Below are 27,878 nucleotides of genomic sequence, written 5' to 3' on the forward strand. Positions count from 1 at the left end.
AAGTGTTCCTTCAAACTATCACCTATGGGTAAAACTCAAACATACTTTGATCCATATAAAGCACAGGGAATTAACTTTTAATAGCTATATTGTGTTTCATTTATCCCCTAAAATATTCATATAAAACACAAGAAATTAAAAAAATATATAGCAAAAAACTAAATAAATACAAATATATATATATAGAAGTCAAATAAAAAAATAAAAAAATATATTTAAATAAACGGAAGAAATGTGACTGTGTCCATTTTACAATATGTCACGGCAACAGAAATGTGTATATTACAAATCGAGTTCAAAGTGTAAACAGGCCGTATGCAGTTACTGTTAGGATTTTTTTTAACTGCAAGGTAAACATCTAAATAGAGTTTATAAAGTGGGCTGAGTCGTGTGAAATGAATCCTACCGTTGGTTCCTCCATCCTGTTTCTTCTGCACCTCCTTGCGGTACTCGTCCAGCTCCTGGTCCGTCAGCTGGTTGAAGGGGTTGGGAGGTTCTGGTTCTGGTGGGACTTTAGGAGTGTCCACAGGAGACTAAAAGACAAGCAGAGACAGACAATGAAAGCTTTTAATACGACAGCCGAGGGAGGAGGACTCGGAGAGGAGATGGTCTGCAGTTTACCGGAGGACCGTCGACCGTTATAACGCTGGCGAGGACTTGAGACTGCGGTCCAGCCGTCTTCATGTCCTGGCGATTCTGCTGTCGGATCTGAGGAGAGGAACAAAAAGTCTCGTTTGTTTCACATCGATAGCATGCAAAGATAGACCAGAAGACAACTTTGCAACTATATTACATGAGACAGAAGCATAGACAAGTTTGAGAGGATCTAAAGTTGCAAATAAACTCAAACTGCACAACTTGCAAAAAATGGAATATTTGTTTACAACATTTCAGTTTGAGAGCTTAATCAGGCAATGGGTAGTTACAACTGTAGTAGAATAAAATAAGTATCAGTGTTTTAGTAGCCAAGGTTACATACACTGCCCGACAACACAACTGTTGAATTAAAACAAACTGTAAGAGGATAGTAGGAACATGTCACTGTGACACTGATAGCAATAGATATGAGGCAATAAAAGAAGACCAGGACCAGGGGCGGACTGGCCATTGGGACGTTCGGGACGAATCCCGATGGGCCGGTACTGAAGTGGGCCGGCGGTACTGAAGTGGGCCGGCGGTACTGAAGTGGGCCGTACGAGAGTCCCGGGCTGGTTTGTAGTCCCAGTCCGCCCCTGACCAGTACTGAGTATAAGCAGTCACTAAACCCCGCTGGCTGCACCTGAATCCACCCGTCTGGTTTATTCTTGATCTGAGAGTCGTGTCCTTCTCTACCAGCCATCTTTAATATTGTGTGACTTTTTTAGATTATCAACCTGATACAACTAGCCTTCATGTCCTATTATATTTGTACTTATTTACTTACTTTATCTCTTCTGGAGGCTTACATTGCACACGATGCCATGCCTATCACCCACAACATTTCCAATTTGCAATAAAATGCATGATCATCATATAATTATAATTTTAACGTCCCAAAGGTTAAACTTCATAGTGCAACATTGTTTTTTTGTATGTGCAATTTAAACTCTGGGGCTTTAAACAGTAATGTTCTAGGAATCTTCTTTCTTAATCGAAGCAATTTGAGTGTTTTATGTTTGTTTTAAAAAGCAAATCTCCCATGTCATGGCCATTTCCACTGATCATAATTCCATCGTTGAGGTCGACTAGAATAGATTTACATTGTGCAATTTTCCAAACTCACATTGGTGTCACATACAGCATCTCTGTATAGTATGTGTATTCACTCGCTCCTGCCCCCCCCCCTCCCTCCCTGTGAGCCCAGTGTGCTCTGATTGGTCAGTTCTGATGAGTCCACCACCGTTACAGCGGAACATCAGTGATTATGTTACAATGGTGTTAGCAACCGGAAAAGGACACCAGTGACGACAAACAGATGAGAATGCTGCGTGGGGTCTGGGTGCCGTGTTGGCGGGACGTTGCGGGGCTCGCTGCTGTGAGGAGCGGACGGTGTGAGCTGGGTTCATTTCCTGCTTGCTGCGTGGGGTCTGCGAGACAGCGAGACATCGCGAATGGACGTGTAAGCGCGCCACAGTTTCGCCGACAGTTTCGCCGACAGCGTCGAAAACTCCAATCTGCCCATTCACTTTGAATGGGGTGACGTCACGTTGCCTCGCTTTTTCGCCGAACTGAATTGTGGGTAGCAGAGCAGTCCGTCTCCGCCGTCTCCGGCGTCAGAAGTTGAACAATGTTCAACTTCTGACGCCGGAGTAGCCAGCGCCAGCCAATCAAATCCCGTTTCTGAAAATCTGACAGCTGAAGCCGTAGCCAATCAAACCGCGTCTAAGCTGGGAGAGATATCCCTCCGTTCATTTCTATATTTCAAAAAAAGTCGGAGGAGAAACTAACTATCGCCGTAGCGAATCACCCGGTTTTGTATGACCAGACCCTCTTCACCTACCGGGATACAAACCGGAGGAACCAGGCATGGAGGGAGGTGGCAGAGACAGTGGGGGAAACTGGTAGGTTTTCGCCTGTTTGGGGAGTTTATATATATATTGCTCCCAAAAAAATCCCCGGGGTTTTTTGCTTTGTATGTCGGGGGCGGGACATTCATGTGATTGGTTGTTGGTCGTGTTGCTTGAATAAAATCCCCAAGCTCCAGACACGCCCAGCTCCAAGCTATTTTTGAAGCTGTAGTGTGGACGCTCAACACCCCCCCCCCCCTGCGCATCACAGTTTTGCAGCATAGACAGGTATTTTCTGTGTTGAGTTTTACTCGCTACAGGGTGTACTTTGAGGGTTTTTGACTGCAGACCGTTTACATGCAGAACAACCTTCATAACACAAGGGGACGGGTAATAACCAGAAAAGCATGACATGGGACCTTTAAAGATCCATGTCATCACGGACATAAATGTGTAATCAGACGTGCAAGTCAAGATTCTTGCAGTTTGCAGGGTTACATTCGCCAAGTCTGAAAAGATAGGAACTATTGAAAACGTCACCTTGTTTCGTGTGGCGATCACCTCCTGAGGGTTGGTGAAAAGAGGCACAAACTGGTTGGTCTCCATCTTGATGGCCGTGCTTCCAGATTGTGTTATCTCTTCGGACTTCAACCACTAAAGAAAGACATACAAAATAATATATCATAATCCACTTAACATAACAAATGGGCAAAGGTTTAGGACTCAACATGTCCAAAGTGTAAAGGATCCAGTCTGTGTGCTTTAGTGTAAAGTCAATGTCTGCCAGTAATAGAAAAAATAAGAACCAAATACCCTGTTAGTCACACGAGACGCACTTTCTTGAAATAAAGAGACGAATTACTCAGTAATTAAAATTATTTCCATTAATAAGTGTCTACAAAAAATGACTTAGCATTTTCATAAATAAAGTAGTAAATCTTTATAATAAGAAACGTTCTTTTAATTTTGCAATTTTAAGTAATTACTTTGAGATATCAAGTCATGATATCATCCCGTTGGCGTACATCATTTAGTAATTTGCTTGCTTAAAAAACTATTTTAACCCCTTAGAAAGTATGTTTTTTAAGCTTTGAAAATGTGGATGTTTTTCCAGCAGAGGGCAGACTCTGATCCTCACAGAGCAGCGGCTCTCCTCTGCAATGCAGAGAGAGGAGAGAGGAGAGAGGGAGGAAGCAGAGAGGGGGAGACAAGCTCCTCCCACTGATGTAAGAGAACCAGCCTCATGTTTTCTCCAAGGCACATGCAGTGCAAATCAACACCCATCAGAGTCAGAGAGAACAGTGCTGGTCTTGGTTACAGAAACTCGTCGAATGGACATTTTATGTAACCAATTTATTTTCAAATCATCAGAAAGATGTTAACTGCTCTGTTTCTCCTCCTTGCATCAGCCATGGTCGCCAAGCGTTTCCCCTTCAGTCACTTTCATCCCCCTCTGATCCCTCAGCTCTATCTCCTTCACTTCTTAAACCTTCATGTCATTAGACAGTCTTCCTCTCCAACTTTGAAAGGAAACATCAATCAATCAATCAATCAATCAATCAATCAATCAATCAATAAGCCAGGTGTCAGAAAATATCTCTACAACTATTTTGATAACAGGTCAACTACAGAGTTATTTTTAAAGCAAAGATTGTAGAAAACGCTGCGTTCAGCTTCTGGAATACAGATATTTTAGTATATTATTTTGAAATGAAGATCTTTTGGTTTCCGACAGACAAAACAAGACCTCGCCTTGGACTTTTAAAAACTGGGAAGAATAAAAGTCACTATTTTCTGACAATTAGGTCGATAATCTATTCAGTTAGAAAATAATCTGCCAATTAACCAATCAGGGGATTAATGGTTAGTTTGAGCACTACTTGCAGCATTCATTAGAACTTTGTCTTGTGTTCAAAAAATATATAAATTCGCAAAAATTGAGCTCAGATGTTGCCAATGACATTTTTATACCAACTGATCAACCCATTAATTTAAAAATTCAATCAGTAGATGCCTGGATGATTATTACAACGGCAACATGACAACGTTTCCATTGGTCCCTCTTCTTTAGAGAAGACCAGGAAGTGATGGATACACGGATCGTGTTCAAATCAATAGGCACGCAATGACTCTAAAGAATAATGACCACGCACCAACACACATTCAGACTAAAGGAACCAGCTGTTTGGAAAATGAGAGAAGTAGAAAGTACAGGTATTTGAGTTCAACATGTAAGAAGTAGAAAGTACAGGTATTTGAGTTCAACATGTAAGAAGTAGAAAGTACAGGTATTTGTGTTCAACATGTAAGAAGTAGAAAGTACAGGTATTTGAGTTCAACATGTAAGAAGTAGAAAGTACAGGTATTTGAGTTCAACATGTAAGAAGTAGAAAGTACAGGTATTTGTGTTCAACATGTTAGAAGTAGAAAGTACAGGTATTTGGGTTCAACATGTGAGAAGTAGAAAGTACAGGTATTTGTGTTCAACATGTTAGAAGTAGAAAGTACAGGTATTTGAGTTCAACATGTAAGAAGTAGAAAGTACAGGTATTTGAGTTCAACATGTAAGAAGTAGAAAGTACAGGTATTTGTGTTCAACATGTTAGAAGTAGAAAGTACAGGTATTTGGGTTCAACATGTGAGAAGTAGAAAGTACAGGTATTTGTGTTCAACATGTGAGAAGTAGAAAGTACAGGTATTTGTGTTCAACATGTAAGAAGTAGAAAGTACAGGTATTTGGGTTCAACATGTAAGAAGTAGAAAGTACAGGTATTTGAGTTCAACATGTTAGAAGTCAAAGTAAAAAGTCATCAGAAAAATAAGTAGTGGAGTAAAGTACCGATACCAGAAAGATGTACTTAAGTACAGTAACAAAGTATTTGTACTCCACTACTTCCCACCTCTGGTCAAAAGTAATGATTCTCTGAGCCTCACAGTGGTGCGCTGCCCCGGGCTGGTTAGCTCCTGGTTGACCTTCTGGTAGCTGTTGGGGGTGTTGAGCCAGCGGGTCCTCTCCTGCTGCTGCCTCTGGGCGAACGGGTGCTGCCTCAGAGCCGGGTGCACCCCGTCGTCATCGAACTGGTGGTGAGCGGTCGCTGTGGCCGGCACCTCCACATCCCTCCTTGTCCGCGAGCGCTCCAGCAGCACCGGGAAGCGGTAAGCGTATCCCGTACGGTAGCCCTGAAGGACAAGAGGAGACGCAAGATGCAGACTAACTGACTCGGATGCACCATTTGGATAAATTGACTACTTGTGATTATTTCAAAGTGAAAGTCAACTTTATGGTCAATCTTTCAGTTTGTGTGTGCAGACAGAGAGATTGACTGATATTGCAAATGTGCATCTAATTCCTAATATTGGTGGGATTGATTGTTTTTAAATTATCATTCTGATTATCATTGAAACATATATTAAAAGGATCATGGTGTGATTATTTAAGAGGATCTGCTCATCAATGCTTCGTCATTAGTATTGGTACCTTAAGACACATTTATAATATCAGCCACTTTTCTAATGCATACAAAATACACTGTTACTGTACCAGATAATGTCAAGCTGTCATCAATCAGGGGACAACAATTATACTGAGACTTTGACTTAATGAAAAGTAGTTTTATAATCCAACACACTATTTGTCAAAAGCTACTTATGTTTCCTTACAGTCGGATCGCTGTCCATTATGTGTGGTCTGATGAATTCACAACATTTTGAATTTTGGATTGAGGTCGAAGACTACAGAAACGAGGGTATGCACGGTGTGTGTGTGTGTGTGTGTGTGTGTGTGTGTGTGTGTGTGTGTGTGTGTGTTCTTAAATAATGTAGGACAAGGTTAAATTATGCAGTTATAAGGGCATGTGAGGAAAGATGAACGGAGACCTTGTGTTACATTGTCATGCCAACACACATAAAACATCTTGCCCCTCATGGTTTTAAATCCGTCTAAATGTTGGACAGATTGTTCAGAAAATGTTCGGTTAATGTGATCTTTGCATGGCGCGTTTTAGGAATATATAACGTTTTAGGAATTAGGCACATTGGCTTTCTAGAAGGGAACAACATCTGCTTACCAGCCCCTCTTACACTGAACTTAATTACACACTTTATCTCGTTTGTTTCAACCCGACAAAAACTCAAATGCAAAATACGTTTATTTTAAGACACCCTGTTTTCTGATTTTAAATTATTTTCATTTAATTTCAAACCTTTATTTATCCAGGTGTATCCCATTGAGATCATTGATCTCTTTTTCAAGGGAGACCTGCTCAAGTAGGTTCCACATGAAACATAAACTGCTTTAGCAGAGCGGAAGCCTTTGTTACTTTCAGACAGAGCCAGGCGAGATGTTTCCCCGTGTGTCCAGTCTTTAGTCCCTTTAATTCGTTTCAGTACTTTGGTAGCCTTTGTGTAGTAAAGTGTAAGCAATCATATCTGCTGATGTGAACCGGACATTAAATGCTTCCGCTTCACATTAAAAGCTTTCCAAACCGCAGGAAAGCTTTTAGGCTGTTATTGTGGAGCAGCTTCAGGAAATGGAGCAGAATTTGTCTCTGCACTTATTCCGAGTTCACATGATTGTGTTAAATAAACCATATGGCCATATAGCAACGTATTGATCACATTTAGGTTGAATTACCTTAAGGGACTTTAGTTGATGTGAGGGTATAATATTTCTTTGTCTATTCAGGCATTTTCATATTGTCTAGTCATTACATTTCTGCACGTCATAGTTAGGGTGGCCACCTCATTATTGCTCTGTAGCCGGACAGCTGGCTTCAGTTCGCGGGACACTGCGAGAGGAGTTACTAAGATAAGGATTTATAAATGTTTATTTTGATATCAGATCAGCATTTTGATCCGCTTTAAAACGCAGTGGGCTTTGTGAAACGTTCAAGGTAACAGCACTGGACCTATTCCATTTTATAAATATAATGAATTGATAATAAAAGAGTAATATTTTTGATTGATGTCGTAATAGAAGAATATTACCTGAGAGAATCAGACCAATGTTCGCAAGGCAGAAAGATGCAATGCTCATTTACAGTAAGCACAGGAAACCCTATGAAAAGACCTGGGGATATTTAGCTGCTAATGTGAAATGAAACTTGGTCTACGCAGAAGGATACTTCGTCAGTGAAACTCTTTATGCTGCAGGAGAGGAGTGCGGAGAGAAAGAGCTGCAGGGTGAATCAGCAAACCTCCCACACAGCAGAGAGGTAACTTTCTTTTACCTTATTTTATTGTAGAAAGGTTGTTATTGTCTTTTATAAATATTTCATCAATCACTTATTAACGTTTATAGTTTTCACCACATTAATGGTATTACAGCCTTTAAATCAATGTTATGACACGTAATCATTGTTTTTCCCTTGCTCATGTTAAAGCTTGAATTGTCTTTTATTATTTTACAGTCCTATATTTTTTATAATTTTACACCATTAAAATATTTATTTGTATTTAACTGAACTACATGTGTAAAGAAAGTCACTTTTTTTAATGTATAATACATGTATTAATCACTTTACACAGTATGTTTATTTGAGTTCAGCCTACCAGGTTATCCATGGTTCTCATGAGGGCCTCGAACTCGTGTTCCCCGATGCGGGTCTTGGTCAGCGGTCCGAAGGTGGACCCGGCCCAGCCCACGGTCCCGGCCACGCTGGGTTTATGGACGCTCCGATCCAGCATGATCAGGTTCTGTTCTCCACCAGCACAGCACAGAGCTGACACCTACGATACAATAATAAAACACATTAGAGGTCCCCTATGATACTCTTTTTCATCAATACATCACAGGTCTCAGATATACACAGAACATGTCTCTGATTGGAGAAGAGGGGACGCATGTTGATGTAGAAGAGACATGAAGAAGAGGGGACACATGTTGATGTAGAAGAGACATGAAGAAGAGGGGACATATGTTGATGTAGAAGAGACATGAAGAAGAGGGGACACATGTTGATGGAGAAGAGACATGGAGAAGAGGGGACACATGTTCATGTAGAAGAGACATGGAGAAGAGGGGACACATGTTGATGTAGAAGAGACATGAAGAAGAGGGGACACATGTTGATGTAGAAGAGACATGAAGAAGAGGGGACACATGTTGATGTAGAAGAGACATGAAGAAGAGGGGACACATGTTGATGTAGAAGAGACATGAAGAAGAGGGGACACATGTTGATGTAGAAGAGACATGGAGAAGAGGGGACGCATGTTGATGTAGAAGAGACATGGAGAAGAGGAGACACATGTTGATGTAGAAGAGACATGAAGAAGAGGGGACACATGTTGATGTAGAAGAGACATGAAGAAGAGGGGACACATGTTGATGTAGAAGAGACATGAAGAAGAGAGGACACATGTTGATGTAGAAGAGACATGAAGAAGAGGGGACACATGTTGATGTAGAAGAGACATGAAGAAGAGGGGACGCATTTTGATGTAGAAGAGACATGGAGAAGAGGGGACGCATGTTGATGTAGAAGAGACATGGAGAAGAGGAGACACATGTTGATGTAGAAGAGACATGAACAAGAGGGGACACATGTTGATGTAGAAGAGACATGGAGAAGAGGGGACACATGTTGATGTAGAAGAGACATGAAGAAGAGGGGACACATGTTGATGTAGAAGAGACATGAAGAAGAGGGGACACATGTTGATGTAGAAGAGACATGAAGAAGAGGGGACACATGTTGATGTAGAAGAGACATGAAGAAGAGGGGACACATGTTGATGTAGAAGAGACATGAAGAAGAGGGGACACATGTTGATGGAGAAGAGACATGAAGAAGAGGGGACACATGTTGATGGAGAAGAGACATGAAGAAGAGGGGACACATGTTGATGTAGAAGAGACATGAAGAAGAGGGGACACATGTTGATGTAGAGACATGGAGAAGAGGGGACGCATGTTGATGTAGAAGAGACATGAAGAAGAGGGGACACATGTTGATGGAGAAGAGACATGAAGAAGAGGGGACACATGTTGATGTAGAAGAGACATGAAGAAGAGGGGACACATGTTGATGTAGAGACATGGAGAAGAGGGGACGCATGTTGATGTAGAAGAGACATGAAGAAGAGGGGACACATGTTGATGTGGAAGAGACATGGAGAAGAGGGGACACATGTTGATGTAGAAGAGACATGGAGAAGAGGGGACACATGTTGATGTAGAAGAGACATGGAGAAGAGGGGACGCATGTTGATGTAGAAGAGACATGGAGAAGAGGGGACGCATGTTGATGTAGAAGAGACATGGAGAAGAGGAGACACATGTTGATGTAGAAGAGACATGAACAAGAGGGGACACATGTTGATATAGAAGAGACATGGAGAAGAGGGGACACATGTTGATGTAGAAGAGACATGAAGAAGAGGGGACACATGTTGATGTAGAAGAGACATGAAGAAGAGGGGACGCATGTTGATGTAGAAGAGACATGGAGAAGAGGGGACGCATGTTGATGTAGAAGAGACATGGAGAAGAGGAGACACATGTTGATGTAGAAGAGACATGAACAAGAGGGGACACATGTTGATGTAGAAGAGACATGGAGAAGAGGGGACACATGTTGATGTAGAAGAGACATGAAGAAGAGGGGACACATGCTGATGTAGAAGAGACATGGAGAAGAGGGGACACATGTTGATGGAGAAGAGACATGAAGAAGAGGGGACACATGTTGATGGAGAAGAGACACGAAGAAGAGGGGACACATGTTGATGTAGAAGAGACACGGAGAAGAGGGGACACATGTTGATGTAGAAGAGACAAGGAGAAGAGGGGACACGTGTTGATGTAGAAGAGACATGGAGAAGAGGGGACACGTGTTGATGTAGAAGAGACATGAAGAAGAGGTGACGCGTGTTGATGTAGAAGAGACATGGAGAAGAGGGGACACATGTTGATGTAGAAGAGACATGAAGAAGAGGGGACACATGTTGATGTAGAAGAGACATGGAGAAGAGGAGACACGTGTTGATGTAGAAGAGACATGAAGAAGAGGGGACACGTGTTGATGTAGAAGAGACATGAAGAAGAGGTGACGCATGTTGATGTAGAAGAGACATGGAGAAGAGGGGACGCATGTTGATGTAGAAGAGACATGGAGAAGAGGGGACGCATGTTGATGTAGAAGAGACATGGAGAAGAGGGGACACATGCTGATGTAGAAGAGACATGAAGAAGAGGGGACACATGTTGATGTAGAAGAGACATGAAGAATAGGGGACGCATGTTGATGTAGAAGAGACATGAAGAAGAGGGGACACATGTTGATGTAGAAGAGACATGGAGAAGAGGGGACACATGTTGATGTAGAAGAGACATGGAGAAGAGGGGACACATGTTGATGTAGAAGAGACATGGAGAAGAGGGGACACATGTTGATGTAGAAGAGACATGGAGAAGAGGGGACACATGTTGATGTAGAAGAGGCATGGAGAAGAGGGGACACATGTTGATGTAGAAGAGACATGGAGAAGAGGGGACACATGTTGATGTAGAAGAGACATGGAGAAGAGGGGACACATGTTGATGTAGAAGGGACATGAAGAAGAGGGGACACATGTTGATGTAGAAGAGACATGAAGAAGAGGGGACACATGTTGATGTAGAAGAGACATGAGGAAGAGGGGACACATGCTGATGTAGAAGAGACATGGAGAAGAGGGGATACATGCTGATGTAGAAGAGACATGAAGAAGAGGGGACACCTGTTGATGTAGAAGAGACATGAAGAAGAGGGGACACGTGTTGATGTAGAAGAGACATGAAGAAGAGGGGACACGTGTTGATGTAGAAGAGACATGGAGAAGAGGGGACACCTGTTGATGTAGAAGAGACATGAAGAAGAGGGGACACGTGTTGATGTAGAAGAGACATGAAGAAGAGGGGACACGTGTTGATGTAGAAGAGACATGAAGAAGAGGGGACACGTGTTGATGTAGAAGAGACATGGAGAAGAGGGGACACGTGTTGATGTAGAAGAGACATGGAGAAGAGGGGACACGTGTTGATGTAGAAGAGACATGGAGAAGAGGGGACACGTGTTGATGTAGAAGAGACATGGAGAAGAGGGGACACGTGTTGATGTAGAAGAGACATGGAGAAGAGGGGACACGTGTTGATGTAGAAGAGACATGAAGAAGAGGGGACACGTGTTGATGTAGAAGAGACATGAAGAAGAGGGGACACATGTTGATGTAGAAGAGACATGAAGAAGAGGGGACACATGTTGATGTTGAAGAGACATGAAGAAGAGGGGACACATGTTGATGTAGAAGAGACATGAAGAAGAGGGGACACATGTTGATGTAGAAGAGACATGAAGAAGAGGGGACACGTGTTGATGTAGAAGAGACATGAAGAAGAGGGGACACGTGTTGATGTAGAAGAGACATGGAGAAGAGGGGACACGTGTTGATGTAGAAGAGACATGGAGAAGAGGGGACACGTGTTGATGTAGAAGAGACATGGAGAAGAGGGGACACGTGTTGATGTAGAAGAGACATGAAGAAGAGGGGACACATGTTGATGTAGAAGAGACATGAAGAAGAGGGGACACATGTTGATGTAGAAGAGACATGAAGAAGAGGGGACACATGTTGATGTAGAAGAGACATGAAGAAGAGGGGACACATGTTGATGTAGAAGAGACATGAAGAAGAGGGGACACATGTTGATGGAGAAGAGACATGAAGAAGAGGGGACACATGTTGATGTAGAAGAGACATGAAGAAGAGGGGACACATGTTGATGTAGAAGAGACATGAAGAAGAGGGGACACATGTTGATGTAGAAGAGACATGAAGAAGAAGGGACACGTGTTGATGTAGAAGAGACATGAAGAAGAGGGAACACGTGTTGATGTAGAAGAGACATGAAGAAGAGGGGACACATGTTGATGTAGAAGAGACATGAAGAAGAGGGGACACATGTTGATGTAGAAGAGACATGAAGAAGAGGGGACACGTGTTGATGTAGAAGAGACATGGAGAAGAGGGGACACGTGTTGATGTAGAAGAGACATGGAGAAGAGGGGAGACATATTGATGTAGAAGAGACAGGAAGAAGAGGGGACACATGTTGATGTAGAAGAGACATGGAGAAGAGGGGACACGTGTTGATGTAGAAGAGACATGAAGAAGAGGGGACACGTGTTGATGTAGAAGAGACATGAAGAAGAGGGGACACATGTTGATGTAGAAGAGACATGGAGAAGAGGGGAGACATGTTGATGTAGAAGAGACAGGAAGAAGAGGGGACACATGTTGATGTAGAAGAGACATGAAGAAGAGGGGACACATGTTGACGTAGAAGAGACATGAAGAAGAGGGGACACATGTTGACGTAGAAGAGACATGAAGAAGAGGGGACACATGTTGATGTTGAAGAGACATGAAGAAGAGGGGACACATGTTGATGTAGAAGAGACATGAAGAAGAGGGGACAAATGTTGATGTAGAAGAGACATGAAGAAGAGGGGACACGTGTTGATGTAGAAGAGACATGAAGAAGAGGGGACACATGTTGATGTAGAAGAGACATGGAGAAGAGGGGACACATGTTGATGTAGACGAGACATGAAGAAGAGGGGACACATGTTGATGTAGAAGAGACATGAAGAAGAGGGGACACATGTTGATGGAGAAGAGACATGAAGAAGAGGGGACACATGTTGATGTAGAAGGGACATGAAGAAGAGGGGACACATGTTGATGTAGAAGGGACATGAAGAAGAGGGGACACATGTTGATGTAGAAGAGACATGAAGAAGAGGGGACACGTGTTGATGTAGAAGAGACATGAAGAAGAGGGGACACATGTTGATGTAGAAGAGACATGAAGAAGAGGGGACACGTGTTGATGTAGAAGAGACATGAAGAAGAGGGGACACGTGTTGATGTAGAAGAGACATGAAGAAGAGGGGACACATGTTGATGTAGAAGAGACATGAAGAAGAGGGGACACATGTTGATGTAGAAGAGACATGAAGAAGAGGGGACACGTGTTGATGTAGAAGAGACATGAAGAAGAGGGGACACATGTTGATGTAGAAGAGACATGAAGAAGAGGGGACACGTGTTGATGTAGAAGAGACATGAAGAAGAGGGGAGACATGTTGATGTAGAAGAGACATGGAGAAGAGGGGACACATGTTGATGTAGAAGAAACATGAAGAAGAGAGGACACATGTTGATGTAGAAGAGACATGGAGAAGAGGGGACGCATGTTGATGTAGAAGAGACATGAAGAAGAGGGGAGACATGTTGATGTAGAAGAGACATGAAGAAGAGGGGACACGTGTTGATGTAGAAGAGACATGAAGAAGAGGGGAGACATGTTGATGTAGAAGAAACATCATTAATTTATTAAACGTACTTTTTTTATAAGCAAATAATGCAGTAGATTAGAATGTAATTTAACTGAATAACAATAAAAAGAAAATGTAACTGAGATAAGTGCATTCAATAATACTGAATACAAAGTACACACACACACATATACAGTAAATATAACATTATATATGAATAAATAATATAAATACATTGTAAAAACGAAATAAATAAAATCACTTTGTCATAATCTTCAACAACCTACTGAAATCTACTAAACATAATTTTTAATACATAAAATAAATATATAATAACAACTAAATAAATAAGATAACATGTATTCAACATTTTCTAATCAACACTATATTCCAGACAGCAAACCAGCTTGAATGAGGGAATAGGCACTTTCATTTGGGACTTAATCTGCAGTCCTTTTTATGCCAATCGGCACTTTGTTTACCTGCAATTATGATTATCTGCCACACTGTGTTAATGTACAAGGATGTCCTCTTCCAACATGAGAGTTCCCATGGTAACAAAGGTATCCCAACTGTTTTTTCTCAACACTTAGACTTTTTTTTTACCAAATACAAAATAAAATATCTTCCCTTTCTCATTTATTTCAACTTATACCCGACCCCAAAACTCGAATATGGAAAATATCTCTAGTTCTTAGACGGGTATTCAACTTGATTTTAAAACCTAAATGATGAATGTAAAACATAATTGGAAAATAAAATTATAAAGCAAGAAGTATTTTAGTTAAATATTCTTTTTGGTATATGTAAAGACATATATATCATATATAAAACTGTTGCGAAAATACTGAATGTCCTCTTCCAAAATGAGAGCAACATGATAACAAAGGTATCCCAACTGTAGCTGTGAACATGACAGGATGTCTGATGACCTAGAAGAGCATCAGGACTGTTTGAGGCAGATGATAGCTATGTGATGAACATGATGATTCAGCCTCTATGGAGACAGACATCAAGCATGCTCATTTCTGACGTGGAGCTAATCTGAAGTAAACATTGAGTACTGCTTTCTATTCCTCCATCTTGTGACTGTGTGACTCCCTCTCTTGGATATCAGCATGTGAAGGACACTGCTCAGGAACTAGTTCATGCTCTGTATGTGAGGACTACTTCCTTTCTGGAGAGGATCAGATACATGGATCCTGAGGTTGAAGCTCGAGCCGGAGACGAGTGATATTTCCCTAACATGAATACATTACATGTCATTTGTTCGACGCTTTTATCCAAAGCGACTTACATACATTCAGCACTGTGGACAATCCCCACAGGAGCCATTTGGGGTGAAGTGTCCCAGGGACACAACGACATGCTGACTGCAGCGGGACTCGAACTTGCTATCCCCTGATTCGAAGTCCAGCACACTATCCACTGAGCCACAGCCTCCCAGAATACAGTTTGGAACAATTCTGCGCTTTTAGAACACGTCATAAATCTGCCGTAGACTTCTTAGGACCTTTCCCAAGATTTAATTTAAGTGCAATATTGGTGAATGAGGCCCAACGACCTTACAGCCACACTGCTGCTCCTGCAGGATTACTGCAGTGTGTGTCTGGCACGAGACTCGGCTCTCTGTACGGGACTGCAGAGCTGCTGGCTGCGTTACAGGGAACGAGAACCGAGAGAAGGGCAAATTCTGAGGTGCAGAAATGATGCATCTACAATATTAGGGTTAGGCATGTGTTGGTTATGGTTAAGGTTAGGATAAGTCTCGAGGAAATGCATGTAAGTCAATGTAATGTCCCCTGAAGTGATGTATACATGGTATGTGTGTGTGTGTGTGTGTGTGTGTGTGTGTGTGTGTGTGTGTGTGTGTGTGTGTGTGTGTGTGTGTGTGTGTGTGTGTGTGTGTGTACCTGGATCTGGCAGGCAGCCTGAATGTGAAAGATGGTGTAGAAGGCCTCCTCCACAGACTCCCCCAGAGCCACGATGCCGTGATTCCTCAGCACCAGAACCTACACATAACAGAAATGTAGTATTATGTCATGTTTGAAGATCAAATAAAGGTTTGTTAAATTGAGCTGAATGTCTGTCGTGAAGTCATAACACAAAAAGGAAAAATATTCAATTTAGTTTTGACTTCCCAAGACTACAGATGGACATTAGCTTAAATCTGACATGCTAATAACATGTTTTTTTAACTGAACATGGTGGTTTTTAAATAAAATAATGAAATAAATAATACAATGTTTATTATGTGTCGGTCATAAAATGGGGAAAAAAATGGCGCTCAAGTATTTCCCAAAGCAAAAATGGCACCTTCTATTTGTGTCATTTAGGGGAAAACGGAAGAATTTAAACTAAAAATATGTAATGAGAGAATTTTGTTTTCTCAAAAATGTCTTGAAATACATTAACATATAGTTGGTGAATAACTGATAGTTCTATGCAGGTCTCGAACAAAAATAGCTGCCCAACATTACAATTTTAACTTTGAATGAGAACTTTACTAATGGAGCTTCTGGTACATCCCTTCATTTATTCGATTATACAACAGCTGTATGTAATGGAGAAATGCGACCGTAGTATTATAAAACACACTAAGACCGACTCCTAATTTAGTCTCCAAGCAGCAGCAGCTTCAATAATTAATCCAGTGAGGAGATCACATCACCTTGAGTCTGAGCTTCATGAAGATGAACAACCCACGTGGGAACCTGCGGCAACGATCCACGTGCTTCAGATTAAATGTCTTTGCTCTTGAGTTGCGCTCACCTTACAGGTCGGACCGAGGCTCTTCTGCAGCTCCACCCTGTCCTCCTCCTCCTCCATCGCCCCGTTGTAGTCGTAATACGCCACATCGCCGACCAGCAGAGCCTCGTGGGACAGTGGCAGCAGGCCGGACTTCATCGAGGAAACCTGGTTAGAAAAGGTCATGAAAACAAGCTCATGTTCACAAAGTGCTTTACAAGCAAATCCCTGCCGGACAATGATATCATGTTATCAGACCGAACAGAACAAGGAGACGCTGCAAATGTTACAATGCTAATATGAAATAACATCCAACTTTATAATAAGATAAGATACACACATCGGTAGCTGCTTGCAAGAGTCTGCCACCTAGCCGACGCCATCGTAATATGTAGTTTAGATGGTAGGCTTATTCTACTGTAATGATCAACTCAGTAAAGTCACTATCAAAGCACCCAAGGAAGAACCCTACAGTATACTCCCTTATAGTCATACATTATCAACACAGCTAATGCATTCAAGCTTTATTCAGTTACCATGATGTGTTGAAATGTAATCTTGTAACATTTAGTTTTATGGCAGTTAAGCTAATTGAAGCGAATTGAATCTGGACGTGAGCATCAGAAGTATAATGGCGTCTCCTACAGGTAAAACAGAGCTAACTCTGTGTAGTGACTCACAGCGGCGGTGGCCGGCGTGTGGAGGTGGAGCAGGCAGCGAACGTCAGGCCGGGCGGAGTAGATGGCCGAGTGAAGGCTGAACTCCTCCGTGTCCACGCCCAGGTTGGTGCTCCCCTTCTCCACCACCTCACCCACGATATTCACCTTCACCTGGAAGCAAGCCGTTTGAAATGCATGTGAAAAAAAAAGCCAACCAAACCACCAAAAGATTCACTTAAATACTATTACATAGATTCAGTCCAATCTAATTCCATGCTGAAATAAACATAAGGAGGAGTAACGAGGCGTTAACCATGACTGCAGTGAAAAACATACCATTTATTTTACACATTTCCTTTACTTTTAAAGTGTGTGTGTGACTCACCAGATTGGATCCGGTCACCTCGCTGTAGGCCAGGCCGTGTGGCAGCACCAGGAAGTGTTCCTGTTCTTTACTAACACGCAGCTGTCAGGAGGAAGAGAGCATCAGTACAGACAGTACAGAGGAAGAGAAGAGATCAAAACCTAAGAAAAAGGTCAAAAGATTTCTCTCTAATTTGACCTAAATTGCACTTGAAATACAAAAAGCACATAAACAGATAAACCAACTCTTTTGCAAGAAACCATGTTTGCAGAAAATATATTAAAGTTATATTAAAAATAAGCAAAACAGGAGTTAACATTTGTGACTCCCCACTGCTGGACACCGCGCTCACCGAATAAGGAACATTTTGTATGCTGTTCTCGCAACATTTCTTTTTGGCTATTCAGCTAAATGTATTTTCAGTTCACAATAACGATGTTAAGATAAAATATGGTTTTGATGTGGATGTTTATTGCTGATATAGCCTCTTTAAAACTGAGCTAAGTGAGGTGTAATGTAAATGTGTATGCCCGCGCCGCCTATGAAGATCACAAGACACTATTATAAGATTATGAGGAATGCGGCCCCCGATCTGAAGCAGTTGGATCGTCATCCCTCCTTTAAGACGGCTGCCAACTATATCAACAAAGTCCATTATATCTCTTTCAGCATCTACTGCACCACGATCAACTCAGTTCGTCCCAGCTATGAGAGACGATGAGACTTCGGACCAAAGCGGATTTCATGTTTAGCTCCGACCACAAACAGCCAGAAAAAATATGTATTCTGAACCCGTGACTAAAAAGCCGCACAATTAATGAAATGAAAATGAGAAAAAGATCAGGAATGAAACGTGAGAAGGAAGTGGCACTGACAGTGAGACACGTGCGGCTGATCTGGGCCCAGCCGTACAGATCGAACAGGCGATGGACGCTCGCCAGCTTGCAGCGCATCAAGCGCTCGCCCTTCACCAGACTGCCGGGTTCCCAGATCTGAAGGTCGTTGATGGGGGTCACCATCATCATGTCTGAGGGAGAGAAGGAGAGAGTGAGGGAGAGAAGGAGAGAGGGGTGACGGTGGTCTGCAGTGGGGCTAAAATCACATCTTTTTAATCACAGTTGAAATGATCTGTGTCGACTATAGCCATTCTTAAAATGGCTTTTCTGATCAAAAATATTTTTATTGCGTTTCAAAAGTAAGTAATGTTTGCCATTTAGACGTGGATAGCAACACATATGCATACAAATGAGACAATGGTCTGTACTGGTTTGTATGTACAAAGAGAAAAAAGAATGACCAGGAACATTGTTAAATGAATATATATGCATGTAATACATTTACATATACATACATGCAGAAAATACCTATAATCATACACATCTACTGTATACATACACACATGCTGCAGATAAGCTATATGAAAGCAGATCGTTTTACAGAGTGTGGAATGCATTGAATGGCTTTTCATCATATATATATTAACATCAACATATCAGTATTTCATTTTCTAACTATCATGCTTACAGTCAGTGTTTTAAAGCTGTATTAAATATTCTTTAAAGTGCACGTACTGGAAGGGGAGACGGGTAACGCGGCCGGAGAGCCGTGAGACGACATGAAGTCAGCGAGCTGCCTGAGAGCCCAGAGGTTCGAGGAGCTGCCCCCCTTCTTCATCTGCTCCTGGATCAGCACGTCCAGCTCCTCCCTGAACGACTACACACACACACACACACACACACACACACACACACACACACACACACACACACACACACACACACACACACACACACACACACACACACACACACACACACACACACACACACACACACACACACACACACACACACACACACACACACACACACACACACACACACACACACACACACACACACACACACACACACACACACACACACACACACACACACACACACACACACACACACACACACACACACACACAATTATAGTATCACCTATGTAGGGTATGCAAAGTTAACACTAATCATTTAAGTTTCATAATTATACTCAATTAAAATCAAACGAATGTCCTCCTATTTTGTTTGTGTCTACAATTTCTGCAATTCACCAATGTTTCTTATTTTTGTTTTTCTCCTAGTTAATAGAACATTAAACAAGTGGTCAAGAGGGAAGTCCACAATTATACGTTATTATTTAAGTAAGATACAAAAAAGATGCATGAATATCATATGTTTATAGTTGTATAATTCTAGAAAATCTACCGGTCCAATGATCCCAATTGGAGGAAGATGTTGATACCACTTACTAAATACTGCTCTTTGATGCCTTTTAATATTCCTTTAACACCAGTACTGAACTCTGGAAAAACACATGTTAACTTTAGTAAAGGTTATCCAGCAGCACTTCCTTTCATCGCTTCTGAAGGCCTTGTTCTTAAGGACTTCTTTGCTGGCATCTCTGCAATTTTACAACATGAGCAAGAGTATTTCTACACAGCACAACAACTAAACGTATACAGGGAAGGGGTTACTAATACTAATCAAATAAACAATCGGCCTCCATGTATGTATTATTTAGTTCACCTTGGTCAGATGACTATTGCTGCATCTGGAGTTGATTTATCGTATTCTCTCCTTAATCCGTTTTTGTTTAAACTTTTAATAAAAAATAGACGTATGAGAGCGAAAGAAAAAATAAAATGGTCTTTTGAACCCTGGATTTTGAACACAGTCCCTTCACTACAGCAGCAAGGGGCAGAGATGGCACAAGTACAGACATCCTTTACTCAAGTAGAAGTACAGATACTCGTGTTTAAAAATACTCTGGTGAAAGTAGAAGTACTGACTAAACTTCTTTACTCAAGTCAAAGTAAAGAGGCTTTGAAGTGTACTTCAGTAAAAAGTACCCTTAACTAGCAGCTGCTTTAAAGAGTACCTGACCTCCCTTTATATCAATAGAACAATAATGTCATTGTTAGCTAATGAATGTTTCCATGGTGACCAACGGCAACATGACAACGTTTCCATTGGTCCCTCTTCTTTAGAGAAGACCAGGAAGTGATGGATACACGGATCGTGTTCCAACCAATAGGCACGCAGTGACTCTAAAGAATAATGACCACGCACCAAACACACATTCAGACTAAAGGAACCAGCTGTTTGGAAAATGAGAGAAGTAGAAAGTACAGGTATTTGTGTTCAACATGTAAGAAGTAGAAAGTACAGGTATTTGAGTTCAACATGTAAGAAGTAGAAAGTACAGGTATTTGAGTTCAACATGAGAGAAGTAGAAAGTACAGGTATTTAAGTTCAACATGTAAGAAGTAGAAAGTACAGGTATTTGTGTTCAACATGTAAGAAGTAGAAAGTACAGGTATTTGTGTTCAACATGAGAGAAGTAGAAAGTACAGGTATTTGTGTTCAACATGTAAGAAGTAGAAAGTACAGGTATTTAAGTTCAACATGTAAGAAGTAGAAAGTTCAGGTATTTGTGTTCAACATGTAAGAAGTAGAAAGTACAGGTATTTGTGTTCAACATGAGAGAAGTAGAAAGTACAGGTATTTGAGTTCAACATGTAAGAAGTAGAAAGTACAGGTATTTGTGTTCAACATGTAAGAAGTAGAAAGTACAGGTATTTGGTTTCAACATGTAAGAAGTAGAAAGTACAGGTATTTGAGTTTAATATGTAAGAAGTAGAAAGTACAGGTATTTGTGTTCAACATGTAAGAAGTAGAAAGTACAGGTATTTGTGTTCAACATCTAAGAAGTAGAAAGTACAGGTATTTGAGTTCAACATGTAAGAAGTAGAAAGTACAGGTATTTGAGTTCAACATGTAAGAAGTAGAAAGTACAGGTATTTGTGTTCAACATGTAAGAAGTAGAAAGTACAGGTATTTGGGTTCAACATGTAAGAAGTAGAAAGTTCAGGTATTTGGGTTCAACATGTAAGAAGTAGAAAGTTCAGGTATTTGAGTTCAACATGTAAGAAGTAGAAAGTACAGGTATTTGGGTTCAACATGTAAGAAGTAGAAAGTTCAGGTATTTGTGTTCAACATCTAAGAAGTAGAAAGTACAGGTATTTGGGTTCAACATGTAAGAAGTAGAAAGTTCAGGTATTTGAGTTCAACATGTAAGAAGTAGAAAGTACAGGTATTTGTGTTCAACATGTAAGAAGTAGAAAGTACAGGTATTTGAGTTCAACATGTAAGAAGTAGAAAGTACAGGTATTTGGTTTCAACATGTAAGAAGTAGAAAGTACAGGTATTTGTGTTCAACATGTAAGAAGTAGAAAGTACAGATATTTGAGTTCAACATGTAAGAAGTAGAAAGTACAGGTATTTGAGTTCAACATGTAAGAAGTAGAAAGTACAGGTATTTGAGTTCAACATGTAAGAAGTAGAAAGTACAGGTATTTGAGTTCAACATGTAAGAAGTAGAAAGTACAGGTATTTGTGTTCAACATCTAAGAAGTAGAAAGTACAGGTATTTGTGTTCAACATGTAATAAGTAGAAAGTACAGGTATTTGTGTTCAACATCTAAGAAGTAGAAAGTACAGGTATTTGAGTTCAACATGTAAGAAGTAGAAAGTACAGGTATTTGTGTTCAACATGTAAGAAGTAGAAAGTACAGGTATTTGAGTTCAACATGTAAGAAGTAGAAAGTACAGGTATTAGTGTTCAACATGTAAGAAGTAGAAAGTACAGGTATTTGTGTTCAACATGTAAGAAGTAGAAAGTACAGGTATTTGTGTTCAACATGTAAGAAGTAGAAAGTACAGGTATTTGGGTTCAAAATGTTAAAGACTTGTCAGAAAAATAAGTAGTGGAGTACTGATATCAGAAATATGTACTTAAGTACAGTAACAAAGTATTTGTACTCCATTACGTCCCACCTCTGGTAAGGGGTAAGTAAACATCTTAAATGAATGCTCTCACTTAATGGGCAGCCTCTCCACCTCGCTTCATTAGCAGCAGAAACACAGAGTCATGCACTCAGAGAGGATCCAGCCCTGACTGCGTCTCAGAGCAGATTTATTGTGATGTGAGGACATTAGAGAAGGGGAAAGACTGAGGCAATAAATCACAGCCTTCTCACCGGACTCTGGAGGAGGCTGGAGATGCGTTTCTTCTGCGGGGGTCCGGAGCCCGGGGTGGAGTGCTGTGGAGACGGGAGGCTCTCCGGGACCCCATCGCTGGGGCTGAGCTGCACCGGGGTACCACTGGGGGTCGGGGACTTACTCATCTTCTACTGTTCTGCAGTGGATGTCTTACAACCAGAGGTCAGAGGGGATACCTGCAAATAAAGGGTGTCACTGTTATACAAATGCTGCTTGAAGCTGGACTGTGGGAATTTGATATTTAAAGGTCCCCTATTATACAGTTTTTCATCAATACATTACAGTTCTCAGATATACACAGAACATGTCTCTGATTGGCTGAAACACCAAACAGATCATTGCAGCATCCCATAATCCCCTCTGTTTCAGCCCTGTTTCCAAAGTGCTGATTCTCTGTGTGGGGGGGGGGGGGGGGGGGTTACCTTGATTGCTGATTGGCTAATGGTTACACAAGCCAACAAATCGTTATGACATCATAAAGTGGCCAAAATCTGATCAGCTCATTTTCAGACAGGTTTTTATAGAAATGGATCAAAAAGAGAGAGAATCTTTGTTCCTGAAACTTTCAGAGTCTCTTTACACAGAGGGGACACATGTTGATGTAGAAGAGACATGAAGAAGAGGGGACACATGTTGATGTAGAAGAGACATGAAGAAGAGGGAACACGTGTTGATGTAGAAGAGACATGGAGAAGAGGGGACACATGTTGATGTAGAAGAGACATGAAGAAGAGGGGACACATGTTGATGTAGAAGAGACGTGAAGAAGAGGGAACACGTGTTGATGTAGAAGAGACATGGAGAAGAGGGGACACATGTTGATGTAGAAGAGACATGAAGAAGAGGGGACACATGTTGATGTAGAAGAGACATGAAGAAGAGGGGACACATGTTGATGTAGAAGAGACATGAAGAAGAGGACACACATGTTGATGTAGAAGAGACATGAAGAAGAGGACACACATGTTGATGTAGAAGAGACATGAGAAAGTGGATTTTGCATAATAGGTGACCTTTAAATGAATGTCCATCACAATGGAGCACTTAAGAAACAAGTGCACATAATGCTGACCAAGCCTCTCGCTTCCAGCTCTCTGTATTCTGCAGAGAGCTCATGTCTGACTTCTAGAGGGAGGTGTGTGAGTCCAAAATGTTTCAGCTGCAACTTAGACATGGCAGAAAAAAAGGAAACGTTTCTGTTCTCAATCATTTTTTGTCTACATTGTTTGTGTAATCACTCATTTCCATTCGGGGAAATCAAAAGTGTGCCTGCAGGTAGAAATAGATCTTTTTAAAACCTGACAGATTATTCCAGGTTTTTTGCCATGGACAAATGCTGAAAGCTGTTTGCTCGAAAATACACTTCTTTGAGCAACAATTAGGGCAGCACAATATATACAAATCCAAAATAATGATGTTGAAATCCCAATAATGATTTTGCTTGCAATGAATATAACAGATATTAAAGTGTACTCTTTCTACTGCCTTGAGCAAACAACAAATTGTTCATTAAAGTTGAGGAAAGTAAATTACTTATAGCATTATTTTTGGAAGGATGGTAACATTGAACTGAAGAACAAAGGCACCAAAAAGGAATGATAGTTACAGTAGGGTTTTTACTGACACTCTTTCACCGTTAAAGGACAACCTCAGTGCAATATCACTGTCTTTCAAGTTATTCTTAGTTGACTTTAAAAATATATATAGCATTTATATAACAGCTAGTTGCCAGAGTTGGTGTTACAGGTGACATGCAGTCCTTTACGAATCCACTTCATTCAGCTGGAGAACAGTCTGAAGATCGGCATGAAGGCACCGTATGACCAATTATAACCGAGCAAAACATAAAAGATTGCGCTCGGCCACAATTATTGGCAGTAGCTCCCGACAGGAAGAGGTCACACACCTCGTGATGAAACTACAGAAACAACTACAGGCTGCAAGTGTTGAGCTCTCATTCGCTCCATCATGGACAGTTTGTACTTTGAATATAAAAAAAAAAAGAATCTGAAATGTTATGATATGACAATATGGACTAGTCTGAGGAGACGCAATATGTAATATGTATTAAAGACAAATATTTGACTCAATTATATTTAGAATGTGGTGTGGCGAAAAAGTCCCAGCCTGAAATGTGTATTTTACAGACAAAAGGAAAATTAATTAATTTCCAATATCGCAAGATAAACTAAATTAGATTTTTTTTACAACGCCCTATTCGTACCTAATTTGAAATTAACCAAGCAAACAGATTAGATTAAATAGAAGTATAGACATTATTATTAATACAAAATAATAGGTTAATGACATTACAAAGTCTTATTTTGCTAGCCATTAGCTCCTAAAGCAGCGGCAATGATTCAGATCAATTCAAAAAGTAATTGCTATCAAAGTTAATACTAATACATGTAAATGGGAGAAGTGCAGTATGCAGAATATTGTTTAATAATAAGACGATGATTCAAAGAGTCCACTAAAGCCCAGCACATCAAATATTAAATCACAATTATCCGTTCAATCAATACTCTCACAATATGTACAATTTAAAGTAAGATAAGTTTGTCTATCTTGCATTAGCGCGAAAACAGAGTGGATAAACAAAGCGCACATTAAGCCGGCTTCTTCTGTAATCACAAAAGGCAGCATTGATATAAAACCTACCCTCACATGAAGGATGCTTTATTCCTCAGGGCACAGATTAGTGGAAGTGCAGAGCTTTTTACAAAATGCAGCAGCGCCAGAACCAATAACAGGAAGTGAGATGCAGCTCGGTAATCGGAGGAAGAGTTACTGTAAGGACCTTTGGAGAGAAGCTGGCCACTCCCAGATCACACACACACACACACACACACACACACACACACACACACACACACACACACACACACACACACACACACACACACACACACACACACACACACACACACACACACACACACACACACACACACACACACACACACACACACACACACCACACACACACACACACACACACACACACACACACACACACACACACACACACACACACACACACACACACACACACACACACACACACACACACACACACACACACACACACACAGCAGAGCAGATTAGGTCCACACACACCACACCCTCCTGTGCTGCATCTTACTTGATAAGATGCATTTCTGTAACTATTTGTATCGTCGAATCCCTTCGTGTCTTTCACACCCAGGGCTCGCTTTGAAGAGGCTCGCTGTAATAGCACAAGAGACCCATCAGATCTATGTGTATCACTTATTGCAAACCACACAAGAAACTCGGAGAGCTGAATCAACCTTTACAGGAGATTCTGGATAAATTGTATGCACTTAAACTCAACAACATCAGGCTCACCGAAACGTTCAGCTATCCAACGTCTGCAATTTGCTAAAGCACTTACTCCCCAATCAAACATTGACATACTGTAACTGTGCAGTTATGTGTTGCAATAACTATTACTTTTATTATAGATTCATCTGCAGACTATTGAGCTAATCAATCGATTAACGTAGGGGTCTAAAACATGTCCATCTCATTCTTGTTTTGTAAATCCAAAACATATTGACTTTAACAAGATAAAAGAAAAGCAGGAAATGTCCATGTTTGAGACGCTGAACAGAAAATGTTCTGACATGTGTGCACGCAAAATTACTTAAACAATTAATCAATTATTAAAATACCTATTTTCTGTTGATAGACAAATCATGTCAGCCCTAGTCACTATTGATTCTTCAGTGATTACTTTCAGATAGATGCTACTTTCCTTTTTCTCTGATGTATTTTAGCTTTTAAGGAATCACAAACTCTGATATTTATGTCCATTGAAATGTATCGCCATGAGACGGTAGCAGACGGTCTATAAAGTGATATAGATATATAGTCTTTTGCTCTCTCACAGTGGAGGCTGGTCCTCGGTGTGTTTGACTCTCGGGCCCAGCTGCTGACAGGCAGCAGACAGACAGCCTCTCTCTCCAGGGAGGGTCCTAATGGCTGAGGGGAGACCTCAGCCTCACTTCCTGCTGCACTGTGATCATGCTGCATCGTCAGCTCCTTTCTGTTTCATAACATCTCAGGGAGTAGTGGAGCTGATTTCCTGCCACTCTCTTCTATGGCTGCATTTTAAAGCTCCCATGTCAGGGCCATTTCTACTGATCATCATTCCATTGTTGAGGTAGAATAGATTTATACTGTGCAATTTTCCAAACTCACATTGGTTTCTCACAGCATCTCTGTACAGCATGTGTATTCACTCTGTCCTAAACGGCTTGTTGTAGCTCCTGCCCCCCCCCCCTCCCTGTGAGCCCAGTGTGCTCTGATTGGATGGGACGTTGTGAGGCTCGTTGCTGACAGGTGAGGAGCGGACGGGTTTCCGGGTCGGCGATACAGCGAGAACAAGCTAAACTCATCCTGAGCACACACAAACACTCACAGCCGAAGCAAAAACAATAAGTGTGGCTTGATATTGAGAAAGAAAAAGGTTTATAACGCTGTGAGAACGGGTCTACGGAGAGCATTTCTACGCGATCCCAACTCGTCTATTACCAGCGTTCAGGGAGCTGCTCTATGCAAGTCAATAGCCGCGTTCACACCAAGTACTTTGCCGTACTTAGTGCCGACACTTAGTGCCCCGACACTTAGTGCCCCGACACTTATGGGCGATGCTAATGCTAATGCTAATAATGCTAATGCGAGGATAATAAAATGGCGGCTCTACAAAACATTTCAGAGTTTTACGGGGAGTGGTTTGCAATTCGCCCAGCCAATCAGAACTGGGGCACTTTTTTCCCCCAGGAAAGTACCATCTCTCAGCAGGCACTAAAAATGGGGGTAAAAGTTCCCGGCACTAAGTACTCTACCCCGCGACATAAGGGGTAGTAACGGAACTAAAAGCTAAAAGTACGGGGAAAAGTACTCCGGTGTGAACGCGGCTATTGGGACTCCCTGTTAGTTAGCCAAGGGATCCTGGCAGTGGCTGCTGGCCCATAAGGGCGCTAGGGGCGCCGCCCCCCCTCTTCCCACATTAAAAAAAAAATATATATATTTAAAAAATATATTTTTTATTTTTATTTTTAATAAACAAGGTAAATATCATACAATTGGTATCAGTAAAATGTATAATCTACAATAAAATCTCGTTTAAAATGGTGTTACGATGTCTAAAGTTACTGATAAGTCAC

General features: G+C 41.2%; 1 protein-coding gene across 2 annotated transcripts in view; it reads right to left on the reverse strand.

Annotated features, from left to right (window-relative positions):
- The window catches only part of add2 (adducin 2 (beta)), a 37,338-nt gene that overhangs the window by 4,691 nt on the left and 4,769 nt on the right, over positions 1–27,878 (reverse strand). For both annotated transcript variants that reach the window (XM_034090569.2, XM_034090570.2), the window contains exons 2-13: positions 22,665–22,862; positions 19,150–19,291; positions 18,454–18,605; positions 17,600–17,680; positions 17,236–17,385; positions 16,580–16,723; positions 15,721–15,819; positions 8,037–8,213; positions 5,421–5,666; positions 3,027–3,140; positions 622–708; positions 407–533 (exon numbers count right to left, since the gene is read on the reverse strand). In XM_034090569.2, coding sequence (XP_033946460.1) covers positions 407–533; positions 622–708; positions 3,027–3,140; positions 5,421–5,666; positions 8,037–8,213; positions 15,721–15,819; positions 16,580–16,723; positions 17,236–17,385; positions 17,600–17,680; positions 18,454–18,605; positions 19,150–19,291; positions 22,665–22,811 — 1,666 coding nt within the window. In that variant the 5' untranslated portion in view covers positions 22,812–22,862. The remainder of the gene's footprint in view (positions 1–406; positions 534–621; positions 709–3,026; positions 3,141–5,420; positions 5,667–8,036; positions 8,214–15,720; positions 15,820–16,579; positions 16,724–17,235; positions 17,386–17,599; positions 17,681–18,453; positions 18,606–19,149; positions 19,292–22,664; positions 22,863–27,878) is intronic.

Source organism: Pseudochaenichthys georgianus, chromosome 9 (genome assembly GCF_902827115.2).
Source record: "Pseudochaenichthys georgianus chromosome 9, fPseGeo1.2, whole genome shotgun sequence".
Lineage (NCBI taxonomy): Eukaryota > Metazoa > Chordata > Actinopteri > Perciformes > Channichthyidae > Pseudochaenichthys > Pseudochaenichthys georgianus.